Here is a 15,300-nt window from a genome sequence, read left to right as displayed (position 1 = left end):
AGCAAAGCCCTTCACGTGGAGAGAACTGGAATGCACATGCATATACCACTGATATGTCTACAGATTGTACTAGTCAAACATCTAGTCCTTGCGTTTGTTTTTGTTATTCTGCTGTGCTACTGGCTTTATACTTACTGCAAATAGTTACATTTATTTCTTCTGAACACTGACGGTAAATGTTTTATTTGTATTCTTTTTTTTTTTCCCCTCTCATTTGAATTAGTATGAGCTCCTCATCTGCTATTAAAATGTAAGAGATCAGAAGCGATGCTTGAATAAACAGTGTAGTAATTTATGTAACACTCTGGCAGCTTCAGATTTTCGGCATCATCCAATGTTCCACTAGGTGTGGATTTTCAAAAGCTGACTTCTGTATTTCACACCTGCAAACTACAGCAGTATTTAGTAGGAAGCACTGTGTGCCTGCAATTATTTCTGAATGCAGAAGTGAAATCTGGCCCCATGCATCAAAGAGCTCAGAGGCCGTTTCTCTGGTTATTTGCTCAGCTGACTATATTTGATCAGAGCTGATGTCCTCAGTGGTGTGGTGAGGTTGACATACTTACAGGAATCCAAGTGCATTACTAATTGCAGTCACATTGCAGAATGAATAAGTCCAAGGGTTTTCCATGCTTCTTTCAGCACTTTCCACCATGAAAAACAGAATCAGCATTGGAATCTTTGTGATCCACCTGGAACTGAGACATTTATATTGAAGTTCTATGTGAACAAGGCTCCAATTTATGTTTCAAGGGTACTTCACTAGTTCTTTTTATGCCTTCTTGCAGCTTGCAGCTTCCTGGGAACAACTGCATCCCAAATAATTTTCAGCCTCAATTCCCACGTTCACAGCGCAGTTTCTTTGTCCCTTGCAGATCCACATTTACTGAAGAAGTCCTGCTGAAATCCTTTCATGCAATTTCATCCTGTTTTTTTCTTAACGGTTTTTGTTTCTCACTGATTTTCCTTCATGCCTGTTTTCTGTGTAGCTTGATGAAATTAAAGCAACACCACCAACAGCTTACATGGTTAAGACACTCAAAATTTAGTGCCTGACCGTGGATTGTTGAAACGCATTACAGTGCTCAAAGAGAGAAAGTAGTCTCTCTGGAACATATATTTGGAAGTATCTGCATTTTTCACACCCACTGGATACATTACTAAATAATAGAATTGGTTTCATAGTACTGTAAGAAGAAGAAGGCAGGTGGAAAACAAACACCAGTCACTCTCCTACCACAGGTCTAGGAGTGACTGATGAAAAAAGGCGCTGAGCAAAGGGCATAAGAATATTTGTAAATAACCATAAATGTAGCAGTAATAGCTGGTTTTGTGGAGCTGGCAAGGCATAAAGAACCTCTAGATGTCACTGTAACATTGTAAAATACAGATGAGAGCACACTAGAAAGCTGTCAGGATGGTTTATACTCTTTGATTCCTGCTAACTGTCCCAGTCAGCCTGTAATAAATTGTTGGATGATTAAAAATACTGTTACTAGATGTGGATTAACAGCAAAAATCTTTTTGATTTTTTTTTTCAGTAAGACTGTTACTAAAATTTTTGGTAGAATATTAAATATTTCTAGTTTTCCTTTAACTAACCCAGTTTTAACAGCAAAAGCTAGTACAGGGCAGCAGCTCATCTCTGGAAGGTTTTTAAGTCCCTGAGGCTCAATCTTGATATTTTCTGGGCAGGTCACAGACTACTTGGACTCATCAGATAACTGCAATTTCATGAGGAACAATGCAATATGAACACTCTGTCCGCTGACTAATTCAATCTATTGCCTTTTCTGCAGGTCGTGAAAGAAAAGTTGCATTTGAGTGAGACGGGAACAAATTCTACACAAGAGGAGGAACCACCAGATTCAGCAGGTTAGAATGTTTTTTCTTCTGATCAGTTTCAGGTTCCTAAGAGTATAGCTGCAAAGCCCTTACAGCTTCAGTAATAACCCTCACAGAAGTCACCCATGTTCTCCTGAGCAGCTCTTGCTTGGGTTATGTGTGTGCTCACCAGCATATGGGAGAGTATGACAAGAAACATCATGTTGCCATCACATCCAAGCAACTTGTCATGTGTCTGTGTATAAAGAATCATATGAGTGTAGAGAGAAGAATGTATGGAATCATAGAATCATTAAGGTTGGAAAAGACCTCTAAGATCATGTCCAACCATTGACCCATCATCACCATGCCCATTAACCATATCCCTCAGTTCCACATCTACATATTTCTTGAACACCTCCAGGGACAGCAATTCCACTACCTCCTTGGGTATCCTGTTCCAATGCATTACCACTCTTTCAGAGAAGATGTTTCTCCTAATATCTAACCTGAACCTCCCCTGGTACAACTTGAGGCCATTACCACTGGTCCTATCACACCTGAGACCAACCACTCCACCTCACTACAACCTCTCTTCAGGTAGTTGTAATGAGTGATACAGTCTCTCCTGGGCCTCCTCTTCTCCAGACTAAACAATCCCAGTTTCCTCAGTCACTCCTTGTAAGACTTATGCTTAAGACCCTTCACCAGCTTCGTTGGTGGCAAACTGCTCAAAGAAATGCTTTGCATGAGGATCTTATTAACCTGACAATAAATTTGAATGAGAAAAGCTTTCTCCATTGCTGTTTCTGAAAGGGAAGAATCTCTGGTCCATGATATCCCACTCATGGAGAAAAAGAACTGTGCTGAAGCTTATAACTTTTCATTCACTTAGGAGATATTTACTCTGAACTTGAAAGTTGGAGAGGAATGCAAGTGCCCTGTTCTAAATACAGTGGAGGTGATTTTGAGCACGCAACTTCTACTTCAATATGGTTACTGACTCTAAGAGAACTACTGACATATTTCTTGCTGATTTATTTACTTACAGAGGGGGTCATCCAGAACAGCCAGTCCTGTTGTCATGAAGAAGAAGTTGATAAGCTCAACAAGGAAAATGCTGAGAGGGAAAGTACTGTTCTGCTACAAACAGATTCTCCTGAATTTCATTCTGAAGAAACAGAGGAGAAAGAAGAAATAGCTTTTGAAAGTTGTTATAGGAGAAGCTCTGTACAGCAAGAAGATGATGCTGTTTATGATGCTTGTCAAAGGATAACTGGGCAGGAGATAGAGAGGGAGTCTCCAGCAGATGAGGAGACGAAGGAGGAACATCAGGTGCCTGGAGCTGAAGAACAAGAAGAGAGGATGAATGAAGGGGAGGGAGTTGATAGTAAAAATGAAAAAGAGGATGAGGAACCATCAGCACCTTCCCAAAATGAAGATGAGGCAGGACAAAGCCATGATCAAGAGGCACCGGAGGGAATGTAAGGCCTGAAACTCAGACTGTACATTCTTAAGAGACCCTTGCTTTAGAAAAAACATGTAGTTCAGGTTTTGAGTCAAAGTAGATTATTAGTATAAATACTAGTGAAAATCCAGTCTGATACAAAAATATAAAATGAGTTCATCTTTCTGATCTAAGCTCTAAGCCTGAAAACAGTCAATCTACCATACACAATACTGGCAGTGTACTTTGGTTGTTTGCTTAGGAGAAAGGATAGGAATATGAGAATTGTGACAGGCTGTTCTTAATCTTTGATAAGCATTCTCCCACTCTGTAATGTTTATTCATTGCAGCATCATACGACATATGAACAAATAAAGGTTAGGCTAGGCTATGTACTGTTTGCGAATTAAGTTACTAGAAAATTTAGTAACTTACTTAATCATATAAAATTGTAAAACTTTGCCCAGAAAATTATACTTATAAACTTGTTTACTGTAATTCTTTCTGTGCTGCATTTATATTTAGCCTTTCAGGGATAAACCAGTTTAAGCTCTCAGGAACCTATAAGAACAGAGTGAAATCCCAGTCCTCTCCCATTGCTTTAAAGGTGAGATTGATAGCCAAATGTTAAAATCAGTAGAACTCAAGTAGGCATTTCAGTAATGAAGAATCATTTTGCTGTCATGATTACTTAGATGTCATTTCATTCCTCTGAGTATTAAAACAGTTTATTTAACCTTATTATTTTATGTCATTAAGCAAAATAGCCTAATGTTTGAATGCATTATTTGTGTAGGTGTTTTTCATGTATATTTCTAAATTTTCTCTGCTTTAAGTATACCTTGCGCTAATGCCATGTTTTGTCTTTGCAGGTGTAAAGGCTGTGGAAAAGGTACAGGAAATTATAGTTCAGTCATTGAGCAGACCTGCCAATTTCAGTACAGTGGTAACAGTAAGCTTTGAGTGAATGTTGAAGGCCTAATCAAAGATGACAGCAGAGCAGGCTACATGCAGAAAGTTCTGATGGAATGTGCAAAATTAAATAAAACCCAGAGCTCATACAGGAAGTATTTCTAAAGGCAAAACCAAACCATTTTATTTTGCTGGTATTGAGAGTGATGTCCAGACAAAGACATCCACAGAGAAGAATGACATCAGGGGAATAATTAGTAAGAGGAAGAAGTGGATGGTAGCTCTAATGGGAAGCAGTTGTTCATGGACCACATTGTAAAGTGGTGGGAAACACAATGGCTCTGTTTGCTTCCATCAAATTCTACCAACATTTATTACCTGAGGAGTTGGCTTATCTTTTCATAGAGGCTTCTGTTCTTACAGAAATTAGTCAAAACTGATTTGCTTTTGCCACAACTACTCCACTAATACTATCCTCTTTCCCTCTTCTTCTGACAACAGAGAGCTAGAACTTTTAGATGTGGAGTGGTGAGAGGAATTACATAATGTATAGCAAAACTGGTTGACTTGTGGAGGTGCTAAGAACATATACTAACACAGAATCTACAGTGTTCTGGATGTAGCCTGAAAAACCAGGTTCCTCACATTAGTGCTATAGCAGTCTGAAGTGAGAACTGTAGTCTATAAAATAACGAAGTACAAACTGCTGTGTGGAGGCCTGACTGATGCTGCTGAAGAGTCAGATAAATGGTGTTCAGGCACTGAACTCTGAAGCAGAGTGAAGCAGAGATTTCTAACACCTCTTCTGCTTGAGAATTTCAGTGCCTATCCCTGCCTGTGAATGATGAAACATGAGGTGATGACCTGATGGGTTTGAAGATACATGTATGTGCATGTGCACACATAGGAAACAATGAATTGCTTTGCTTTGGGAATGCAGGGTGGAGTGGGAAAAGGAAACACTGAATTAAGTATCTGTGTGAGGCTCTTAGATTCTCTAACAGAAACAGGAGATAGCAAACTAAAAATCTAAACTCATAAGCTGTCCCGAGCTCTGGCAGATTCTTAGGGATGGCACTAAAGTTAGTGTCTCTCTCTTGGAGTGCCTTTCATCTGTAACACCAGGACATTCTTGAATAGTGAGAAATCCCCTTTGGTGTGCAGTAAAAGAAAAACAGAGGATTTGTGATTGAAAAAATCTTGAAGGCTAAAACTCAGACATATAATCTGACTTCTTTAAATGAGAACTTTCTTGCTTGAAGTTTGGTAACATTTGAGAGTTGAGCATTCAAAACTCCATATTCTTCTGCCATTTACATGCTGGGGCCCTTGGAGTTTGTGTCGTTAGGGTCAAATTCTGCCTTTACGGTAGAGGCTTGTTTTGGTAACATACAAAGGCTCATACTTAAGGACATGCAATTCAAGCTCTGCAGAATCACAAGTAGGTGGCAAACTTCCAGGAGCCCCAGCTTTTCACAATTCCTTGACCGTGAACTAACTTCCTGACCATGTCAGTTATTAACACTGTCAAAAAAATGTAGGTACACAACTGGTATCCTGGAAAAATGGACATTTACTGTGAATAAGGACACTCCAGTGTTACATTAATGAGTGTTCCTGCCAGCTACAAGCTGTCATGTTTTTTTGTTTTGTTTTGTTTGTGGTCTTAATCATTTTCACCGGAGGAATGAATGGTTTTCAAATTGCTCAACAAGCCCTCCACAAAAAAGACCTGGCGTTCCAGACCAGAGAGCTCATGTTAAAGCACTGTGGCTCTAGCCCTCCCAACCAGCTGAAGTATTTGTCACCCTGGTCAGCCAAAGGTCACTCTTGGGAATATCAATCAAGTGAAAAACAACATGAGTATGAATTTGGAATCGCAATGTCCTGCAAAAAATTCAAAGAGAAATTACACGTGCAGGGCTGGTATCCTGCAGGGATTTTGACATGAGCATGGCAGAATGGTCCAGCGTGTGAAGGTCTGGACAGTAATAATGGAGATCTACATTTGTGCCAAAACTCTGTACCTGCTCCGAGGAAGCCATCTGTTTACTGTGTCCCTCTTTCCCCTTTACCTGCCTTCTTTTTTTAAGCACAGAAACTCTTCAAAGCAGCATGTATCTACTACATCGGACCCTGAGCCATACTGGAAACCCCAAGTATTAGATGACAGGATAAACTCCATTGTGTGCACAAGCAGTAAAAGTAATCTTTAAAGGCAGTCACAGCACTGGGGAGCCTGACAAATTGTATCAATCAGATAGCCAGTAGAGAAGGGATTCTTTGTTATGAATATCATAAGAAGGGAGATGACATTATCTAGCCGGGCTTACAGAAGAGCTCTGTATCTCTTTCTGTAACGAGAGAGAATTACAGTATATACTCATCTATTAACAGTTCCTAAGAAATTAAAAACTGGATAGGAAAAAATTCCTTCCAAATCTTCCGAACAAACTGTGCAGGCCTTCTGTGGCCATGAAGCTGCACTGGCTTAGTCTAGCAGTCTTCACCTAGTCTCATGCTGCTCCTGATACTCGTAGTGCCGAAGGTGCTTACTAAGTAGAGGAGTTCTTGTCTTAATTAGTGTAGCTCCCCTAAGACACTGTACTTTCTAAGCCAGAGCTCTGGAGCAAAACCCTTTCTAAATAACAGAGAGACCTATCTATTTAACTTGCAGTAGGATTATTTAGTTCTTAAATCAATTTATCTTGGGGAAAGAAGGACTGAAATACATAAGACAGGCAAGCACTGCATGTGACCACTCATATGCAATCTCTTTTTTTTTCTGTAGATGATACTTCTCCACCAGCACCATTTGATCACCGGATTGTTTCAGCCAAAAGGGTGGGCATCAGCAGTTATTATAATGTCAACAGGAATGAAATCTTGGGAGGGTAAGTCAAGTGAACCCAATCAACATGTAAAGCAAGGCAAGCGTTTACAGCCAGGAACCCCAGCAGGTGAATGGAAGCATCATGGCTCCCTAGGAAGGCTAAGCTTTAACGGTACTTAGAGAGGAATTAAAACAGGAGGCTGGTTTTACTGTGTGAGCAAAGTTTGGTTGAAGGTTTGGCACCACCAGACTTGGCTTGTATTTGGTGTTGTTCTAGGTCAGCCAGCTGCCCTCAGGCTTTGTCATGATGCTCCTAGGATGCGATAGTACCTCACACTGAAGCCAGCAGGATGTAGAAACATACTGTAGTCTTCTTTCCCTCAGCGCAGCCCATCCCTGAAAATACTTGCATGTTTTCAGGTAGATCAGCAAGCTAATGTGACAGGTTATGTAATTGCTTGATCTTTCATGTTGCCATAATTTAGGATAGAGCGATACTGTCAGTTCTGATAGCAATATGGTCTTGAGTAGGCTTTGTTTCATCATGAAATCACAGTCTTCCCTTGGGGTAGAATGATGAGGTGGGGAGAGGCAGACTGTGCACATAAGTGAGTTATTACCATTACAGTACGTATTGCTGTTAGCTTGCCTGGGATACCTCATCACATATTAAAAGCTGTTAGAAGTAATGAAGGGAGTGTTAATGAATCATAAAAATGGAATAATATCAGCTGCAAAAGTGTAATTTTGGTGTGCCTAAATGAGCAGTAGCAAGTCTGATTTACACAATAAAATAGTAGCAATAGAGCAATTGAAATGGAACTCGATAGGGAGAGGATTTTTTCTGTTCTGTATAACTTAGTCTGAACTCAAGGGCAATGCAACGGTATGGTTTTGATTAATATTTTTTCCTTTTTTCCCTAGAGGACGATTTGGTCAGGTACACAAATGTGAAGAGAAAGCAACAGGTCTCAAGCTAGCAGCCAAAATTATAAAAGCCAGAGGAGATAAAGAGAAGGTTGGTAGTCTTTGTTCGTTAATGGACCCCACACCATTCTTCAACAGACCATGGCCAAGTGGCTCACAAGCCATCATAGTCATAAAACCTGCTGACTTACCATTGGCTGCAGCTCTGTTTTTCTTCTCATCAAGGTCTTCTTTCTGGGTTTTCTCTCTCTCTCTCTCTCTTTTTTTTTTTTTTTTTTTAATCATAACTTTTCCTACTTTCTTCTCAGAGCTTTGTGTTTCTCTGGCTTTTTTTTTTTCCCTACTTTTAATTCTATGAGTCTTTTTACTAATGGTGAAAGTATTTATCTGGCCTGTGACATAGCATACTTCCCCCTCCACCACACTCTATCCTTACTGCAATGAATTCATGTCACTGTGAGGTATGCTGATTACCGGCATGATCTGGGCTCCTGACATCAACACAAATATAAATGAGAAGAATTTGTCTGACCTGTTTTGCAAAACTCATGGCCATCTGGGGCTTGCTTTCACAAGAAAGACATTCCTAGCATCCTTTCTATGACAGCTGTGTCATTAATAGTAGTCAAGGGTGGGATTTGTCTCAGCTATCTGTGGTTCTCTAAGGCATAGCTGTATGTGGGTAAGCTGATCATCAAGAATCCCATTATAGTAAGAAAAGAGATTGGCACCACTGGAAAATGACTCAGCCCACCCTGAACTGCACATTTAAAATAGCTGGACTGAGCAGAGGTACCAGTCTTTCACCTCTGATTGAATAGGGAGGTTCTGAGGACTATCCTGGACTTTTCTTAGATAGATTACTACTATTATTACCCATGTGTGCTTTTGCTCTTTCTTTTCCCTTCCTTTTTCTCTTAATGTATTACTGAAGCAGTCCTCTACTCAAGCTATGAGTTTAGTCTAGCGCTATAAGCACTAGACTAATGGTAGACTTGATGTCTACCACTGCAGGAACAATCAAAGGCAAACCTTGTGTTTGCTTAACACAAGTGAAAACATGGAGATCATGTAGATATCTGTTTCAAACTGATTTTGTCCTTGTTCATATAGCTGTCCTAGGAAAACAACAACAACAACAAAAAACCCTCTGAAACAATATTCATGATTCTTTACAGAATGAAGTAAAGAATGAAATCAGTGTCATGAACCAGTTGAATCATGTGAACCTTATCCAGCTGTACGATGCCTTTGAGTCAAAAAATGACATTGTCCTAGTCATGGAATAGTAAGTGTATTCTTTTCTTCCCATTTCTGTCTTTACCACTTTTTCTAGACTTATTTGTTTCCTTCTTATTTTGTCCCGAAATTAGAAATAAAGCTTTTAGCAGGTGGGAAAAGCATATGAAATATGTTCCCAGGAATAATAATTGGAAAAAAATTAAGAAAAAATGCCATGGAGCAATTTATGCTTTTTTTTTTCAAGTGATGCTCCACACTCCAGGTGATGTAAGGCCACTACGCCATTTGAAGATAGAGCTGTTGTATAGCTTCTCTTTAATTTCAAATGGTATTTTGCGTCAGACATCTCAGAATATCTCCACTTCTGTGAGGCAAATGCAAAGACATCTTAAAATGAATAGATGCCCACTGTAGATGTTGTGGATGATATTTTACTGGATGCCTGAATGGATTAACCTGTCTTTTATGCTGGTTTATCAGGCTAATACGTTTCAAAATAGCTGCCTTAAAGACAAATAGATGTTGCCTTTTTTTTTTTTCGGGAAGCCAAAAAAGATGCAACTAAAACACTGAAACGCATGGCAGAAGATCTTGGCTTTTGTGTATATTCTTAGGTAGTCCTATGAACTTGATTTACACGGTTAGTATAACACAAAAGCTAGAAGTCAGCTTAGGTATTAGTTGGTAAAATGGAGGTATTCTGAAATGTAATAAGAAATAAGAAGTCATTTTCCCTGATTCTATGTTGCTTCAAATTGAAATTTTGTATCATGTCCCTCTTAAACTTCTAGGGAAAAGACCAAGGATTTAAGGCAGATTGTGTAGTATGTTGCCTTGGTTTTCCATGTGACTTCATTAATTCCACTGGTGCAAAATTATGTCCCAAGACAGCATCTCTCAATGAATCGGAGACTGGGTTCTCAAAGCTTGAAGAAATTATGGCTAATATGCATCAGTACTGAGTACGTGGGAAATTCAGATCGGAATACAAGCTCATGTTGTAGACCCCTCTCACTGAACCTGACTGTGAATCCTTAAAATAGTCAATAGTTTAAATTCTATGTTACTGTAATTGCATGGGTTTGGATTTGGACTTGAACTTGATGACCACTTCACTGTCTTTCTCTCATCAGTGTGGAAGGAGGTGAATTATTTGACCGAATTATTGACGAGAATTGCAATTTGACAGAGATGGATACTATCTCATTCATAAAACAGATCTGCGAGGGAATTCAGTACATGCACCAAATGTACATTCTTCATTTGGATCTAAAGGTAGAGAACTGACATGTTTGTTTTGTGCAATGACAGCTGTGGAAATTTTGCTCTGTAATGTTAGGCCATGCAACTTAGCAGATTCCCACGGCAGAAACAACAAATAACTTTATTCTGCTTTCCTTGAACTGATGTGTATTTACTTCAGCCACACTGAGATCAGTTAAATCACTACAGAAGTAAGTAATTTTGATGAGAATTGTGGTCACATGTCATCAATCTACATAGCTCTAGAGTTTTCTGAAGAATGATTTTACAGAAAGCCAGGAAGATATTGGCAACAATACCTTGCTATTTTCATTTTTTTCCATTTGCATCTAAAAATATTGTGCAAATATTATTTAATTCAGCTGCACAAGATCTCTGTCTTATGCATCAGCCATGGGACAGGAATTAACCCCATTTACACCATGCTGAAGCCAAATACATAAGAAAGTATTCACTAAATGAAAGTAATAAAAAAAATGGCTGATGCAAATAATACAGCATATGTTAGGTTACACAATAACTGCCAGTACAGCTGAAAGTCTAGAAAAGTGTGATGGATTCTCCACCAGATATTTGCTTAGCAATATGAACTATTTAAGTGTATATACAGAAAGTCCCCTTACTTGTATCTAAAACCAAATATACCAACTGCATGTTCTTACACTGGTTGACTGCTAATCTCTGTCACTCTCAGAAAACAATTTGTAAAGGTATTTTTCAATAGTCTGGACATTCGAGCTGGATCTTTTTCCCTTAAACCAAGTTTTTATTAAATAATAGACATAAATTGGACAGATGTGGATTTGAAAGCTGGACTATTAGGTGGATAAAGAATTGGTTGGATAGTTGTAGCCATATGGCTGTTGTGAACGTCTCTATATCCAGATGGAGGTCAGTCATGAGTGGTGTCTCTCAGTGGTCCATTTTGGGGCTGGTGCTCTTTAAGATCTTTATCAATGATAGACAGTGGGATTGAGCGCACCCTCAGAAAGTTTGCTTATGATACCAAACTGAGTGGTGCAGTTGACATGATAGAAAGCACAGATGCTATCTGGAAGGACCTAGACATGCTCAAAAAGTGAGCACGAGAATGAATACCTAATGAGGTTTAACAAGGTCAAGTGCAAGGTGTCGTACTTGAATCGCAGCAATCCCAGATATGAGTACAGGGTGGGAGAGGAATCCATTGAGAGCAGTCATGCAGAGAAGGGCTCTGGGGGTTCTGATGGACGAAAAGCTGGATAGGAGCCAGCAGTGTGCTCCTGCAGTCCAGAAAGCCAACAGTATCCTAGGCTGCATCAAAAGAGGGGAGGCCAGCAGGGCAAGGGAGGTGATTGTACCCCTCTACCCTGCCCTCTTGAGGCCATGTCTGGAGTATTGTGTCCAAACCTGGTGCCCCAGCACAAGAAGGATGTAGAGCTGTTTGATCAGGTCCAGAGGAAGGTCACAAAGATGGTAAAAGGACTGAAGCACCTCTCTTATGAAGAGAAGTTGAGGGAGTTGGGCTTGTTTAGCTTGGAGAAGAGAAGGCACTAGGGAGACCTCATTGCAGCTTTCCAGTACTTGTTGGAGTTTCCAAGCAGGAGAGGGACTGACTTTTTACATGGTCTGATAGCAAAAGGACAAGGGGGAATGGCCTTAAACTAAAAGAGGAGAGATTTAGGTTGGACATTAGGAAGAAATTTTTTACTTACAGGGTGGTAAGGTGCTGGCACAGGCTGCCCAGAGTGGTGGTGGATTCCCCATCCCTGGAGGTGTTCAAAGCCAAGTTGGAGGGGCCCTGGGCAGCTTCTAGATCTAGTGGCTGGAAACCCTGCCCGTGGGAGGGGTTTGGAACTACATGATCTTTAAGGTCCCCTGCAACCTGAACCTTTCTATGATTCTATATTTCTTACCCTTATTTAGTGCAGAAATAAAAGGGGATGATGCCTTTAGTTTTACAAGTGTCTAAAAGTTCCCATAATGTACACCTCAGATTTATAATAAAGCAAAAAGAACTAAAAAGTGCAACTAGAGTTTTGTCTTTGGTGAGCTTTTTATTACAGTTGCTGTTTTTGGCTTGTAATAACTGAGTTGTTAGCATTTATATTATTGCACATGTTAAGCAAGTGAACAGATGCTTGTTGGGATCTGCTTCATTTGCTTTATCAATGACCAGACTTACTTTTCTCTTTTGTTATAAACATCTAGATAGCTAGAAACCTATCAAGAAGAATTTCACAAAGGTCTTTGAGACATATTAATTATGTTCTTGCAGTTGGCACAGTTTTTATATGTCATACTGCTGACAAAGAGGCCCATATACAATCCAATGAATTCTTCCCAGAGACTTCTCTTTTCACATGCTAGCCAGCTACAGATTCTCCATTCTGTTTTGCTTACTCATAGGTTGTTGTCAGTAACAGTTGAGTTTGAGGAAGAATGTTTGAAATTGAAAGAAATTCATCCTGACCATAATCATCCAGGACCACAGAAACTATGGGCATATGATGTTTACAAGTCCTGTGTTTAAAATGAATTAGTAATGGTGACAAAGGTTAACTGATGTTTTAAGTGTTGTGGGCTGCTTTATTTCAAAGAGGACTCAACAAGCAACAAGACAAAGTATATAAAACTATAAAACTGCTGGCAGTGGATTTATTTTAGATATTTACATTTCAAAGACAATTGGCCAGATTCTATCCTAGCTCCCTTCTGTTTGATTTGGGAGTAATTTAGGAAGCCAATGGATTCCTTCCAGGGGAATGAAGAACAATTGGCTGCGTGAAAATCCAGAGGGATTTAGCCTGTGAATTCCATCTTTTGGTAAAATATCTGATGAAAACATAAAGCTGCTGTAACTAGCATAATATATCAGTGCTCAATCAGATAGTTACTGCCAGAACATCTATGAACACAGAAACTTAAAGATGTAAATTTCAAAGCCCAGTAAATTTGTTAAAAAAAAAATAAAATTCCAGTGTCAGCTTACTAAGGTCTGCAAAATCACCATCTTTAAACCTCACTATGGAAGTGTACATTCTCTGTCTCATTCCCCCTACAAGTTCTTTATCTGAACTGCTGCCTTACGTCAAATTGAAAAGCAAGCAAAAGAAGCCGTTATCAGACATAGAATACCAACCTCAATTCTGTGCGATAGAAGGTGTTATACCCATACAGAGAAATCTGATCAGGGAGGAAAGAAAAAGGTGCTTATGGCACGTTTACCCTGTTTTCAGTAGCTTTCACTCAATAGTTTTCTAAAAGCCCTGTTTGTCATGCTTGTTTCTCATTGAAGTGTTTTCTGGTTTCTCTTGGTAGCCTGAGAATATCCTGTGTGTGAACCGATCTGCAAATCAAATAAAAATTATTGATTTTGGACTGGCAAGAAGGTATGTGCCTATGTTATATTACTAATTGTAAATGAATTAGGAAAGAATCAAATAAGTGTTACTTCTTTGCAGTTACACACATAATGGTCTCCTACTGCTCTTGCGACAAGTTGGTTCTTCTAACCAAAGACATCTTTTAATAAGGAATGTTTGATGTTGGGTAAAAAAAGTTTTGTTCTGAAACCTTTTTCAGGTTGAAGGTTGAAAGAGGTCCGATTCTAACAAATAAGTATACTGGTACAGCTAAAATCGACTAAATTTGTGGAACCTCTTGACTGTTCTCTTGTCCCAGTGTTATGAGATTCTTCAAAAGAGAGTGTGAGAGAACATCAGGGCCTTTTACAATACAATTCATGCTTTATCACTTTGTTCTTTAAGCAGATACCGTAACCTATGATATGAGGAAGAATCCAAAGGATGATAACAGCTGCCCTAAGTCATCTTTGAAATCTGAATTTCTTAGCTGGTTTAGTTGTTGAGTTTTACCCTGAAGTATGATATAAGCTTACAAATGTTTTTCATTCCTATGTATGGGTAGTATTTATTTTTAATTTGTACTTCTATCTGTCCTTGATCTCCTCCTGAATGTCATATATGCTTCTGAAATCCCACTAAGTGCTGGACAACTTACGATATAACTTCAGAGCTATAATGTCCTTTGTTAATGTTTCCTTTGCCTAGATATAAACCCCGGGAAAAACTTCGAGTAAACTTTGGGACTCCTGAATTTCTTGCTCCTGAAGTTGTGAATTATGAATTTGTCTCCTTTCCCACAGACATGTGGAGTGTAGGAGTCATTGCTTACATGCTGTAAGTAGGATTCAATATGCTTTGTAAGCCGTTTCCAGGTTATTCTGTGTCAGTCATCCAAATTTGTTGTTATTTGGAACACTGACAAAATCTGTACGCAAAATAGAAAATATAGACCTCTTTCCAAATTCCATATTCAGGACTCTAACCCTTTTTTCAATCACCATTAACTTTTCTTCTTTGTTTCACTACACATCTATCTTGAGCAATTAGGTAGTACACTTCCAGAGTAATGTGGACCTCTTGATAAACTCCCAGTATGTGTCTGCAAAAGTGGTCAGAGATCTGGAAAATATGACCCTCAATGAAAGAGTGTAATGTTTATTTTGTTAGGGAGAAAGAGTGATTATTTAAAAATGTAAATAGAAGAGAAAATGGGAACGGTCTGGAAACTTTCTTAGATAATAAAACGTTTTAAGGTGGGCCAGAAGTAACAGAACAATCATAGATGTCACATCAGAGATCATGCACAGGAAGGGGAAGAGACAGAAGGACTTAACATATTCCTTTCTAATTAGCCTCAGTGGATTGTCTCCTTTTTTGGGTGAGGATGACAACGAGACCCTCAACAATATCCTGGCCTGCAGCTGGGATTTTGAAGATGAGGAGTTTCAAGGTGTTTCTGAGCAGGCCAAAGATTTCATCTCAAAGCTTCTCATCAAGGAAAAATG

At 39.2% G+C, this 15,300-nt stretch overlaps 1 protein-coding gene and 1 long non-coding RNA gene across 5 annotated transcripts in view; one reads left to right on the top strand and one right to left on the bottom strand.

Annotated features, from left to right (window-relative positions):
* LOC112531770 overlaps positions 1 to 15,154 on the bottom strand; it is a 23,272-nt gene extending 8,118 nt beyond the window's left edge. Inside the window, exons 1-2 of the long non-coding RNA XR_003073771.3 lie at positions 13,656 to 15,154; positions 567 to 698 (exon numbers count right to left, since the gene is read on the bottom strand). This is a non-coding gene — a long non-coding RNA (uncharacterized LOC112531770). The remainder of the gene's footprint in view (positions 1 to 566; positions 699 to 13,655) is intronic.
* MYLK4 (myosin light chain kinase family member 4) overlaps positions 1 to 15,300 on the top strand; it is an 84,590-nt gene that overhangs the window by 60,103 nt on the left and 9,187 nt on the right. For all 4 annotated transcript variants that reach the window (XM_015282190.4, XM_015282191.4, XM_046928572.1 and 1 more), the window contains 10 exons: positions 1,800 to 1,875; positions 2,876 to 3,308; positions 4,144 to 4,163; positions 6,975 to 7,077; positions 7,941 to 8,034; positions 9,122 to 9,231; positions 10,319 to 10,460; positions 13,749 to 13,819; positions 14,501 to 14,629; positions 15,148 to 15,300. In XM_015282190.4, coding sequence (XP_015137676.2) covers positions 1,800 to 1,875; positions 2,876 to 3,308; positions 4,144 to 4,163; positions 6,975 to 7,077; positions 7,941 to 8,034; positions 9,122 to 9,231; positions 10,319 to 10,460; positions 13,749 to 13,819; positions 14,501 to 14,629; positions 15,148 to 15,300 — 1,331 coding nt within the window. The remainder of the gene's footprint in view (positions 1 to 1,799; positions 1,876 to 2,875; positions 3,309 to 4,143; positions 4,164 to 6,974; positions 7,078 to 7,940; positions 8,035 to 9,121; positions 9,232 to 10,318; positions 10,461 to 13,748; positions 13,820 to 14,500; positions 14,630 to 15,147) is intronic.

This window comes from Gallus gallus, chromosome 2, assembly GCF_016699485.2.
Source record: "Gallus gallus isolate bGalGal1 chromosome 2, bGalGal1.mat.broiler.GRCg7b, whole genome shotgun sequence".
Classification (NCBI taxonomy): Eukaryota; Metazoa; Chordata; class Aves; order Galliformes; family Phasianidae; genus Gallus; species Gallus gallus.
The sequence above is the reverse complement of the archived record's forward strand: the minus strand, read 5'-3'. Positions and strand labels throughout refer to the sequence as shown.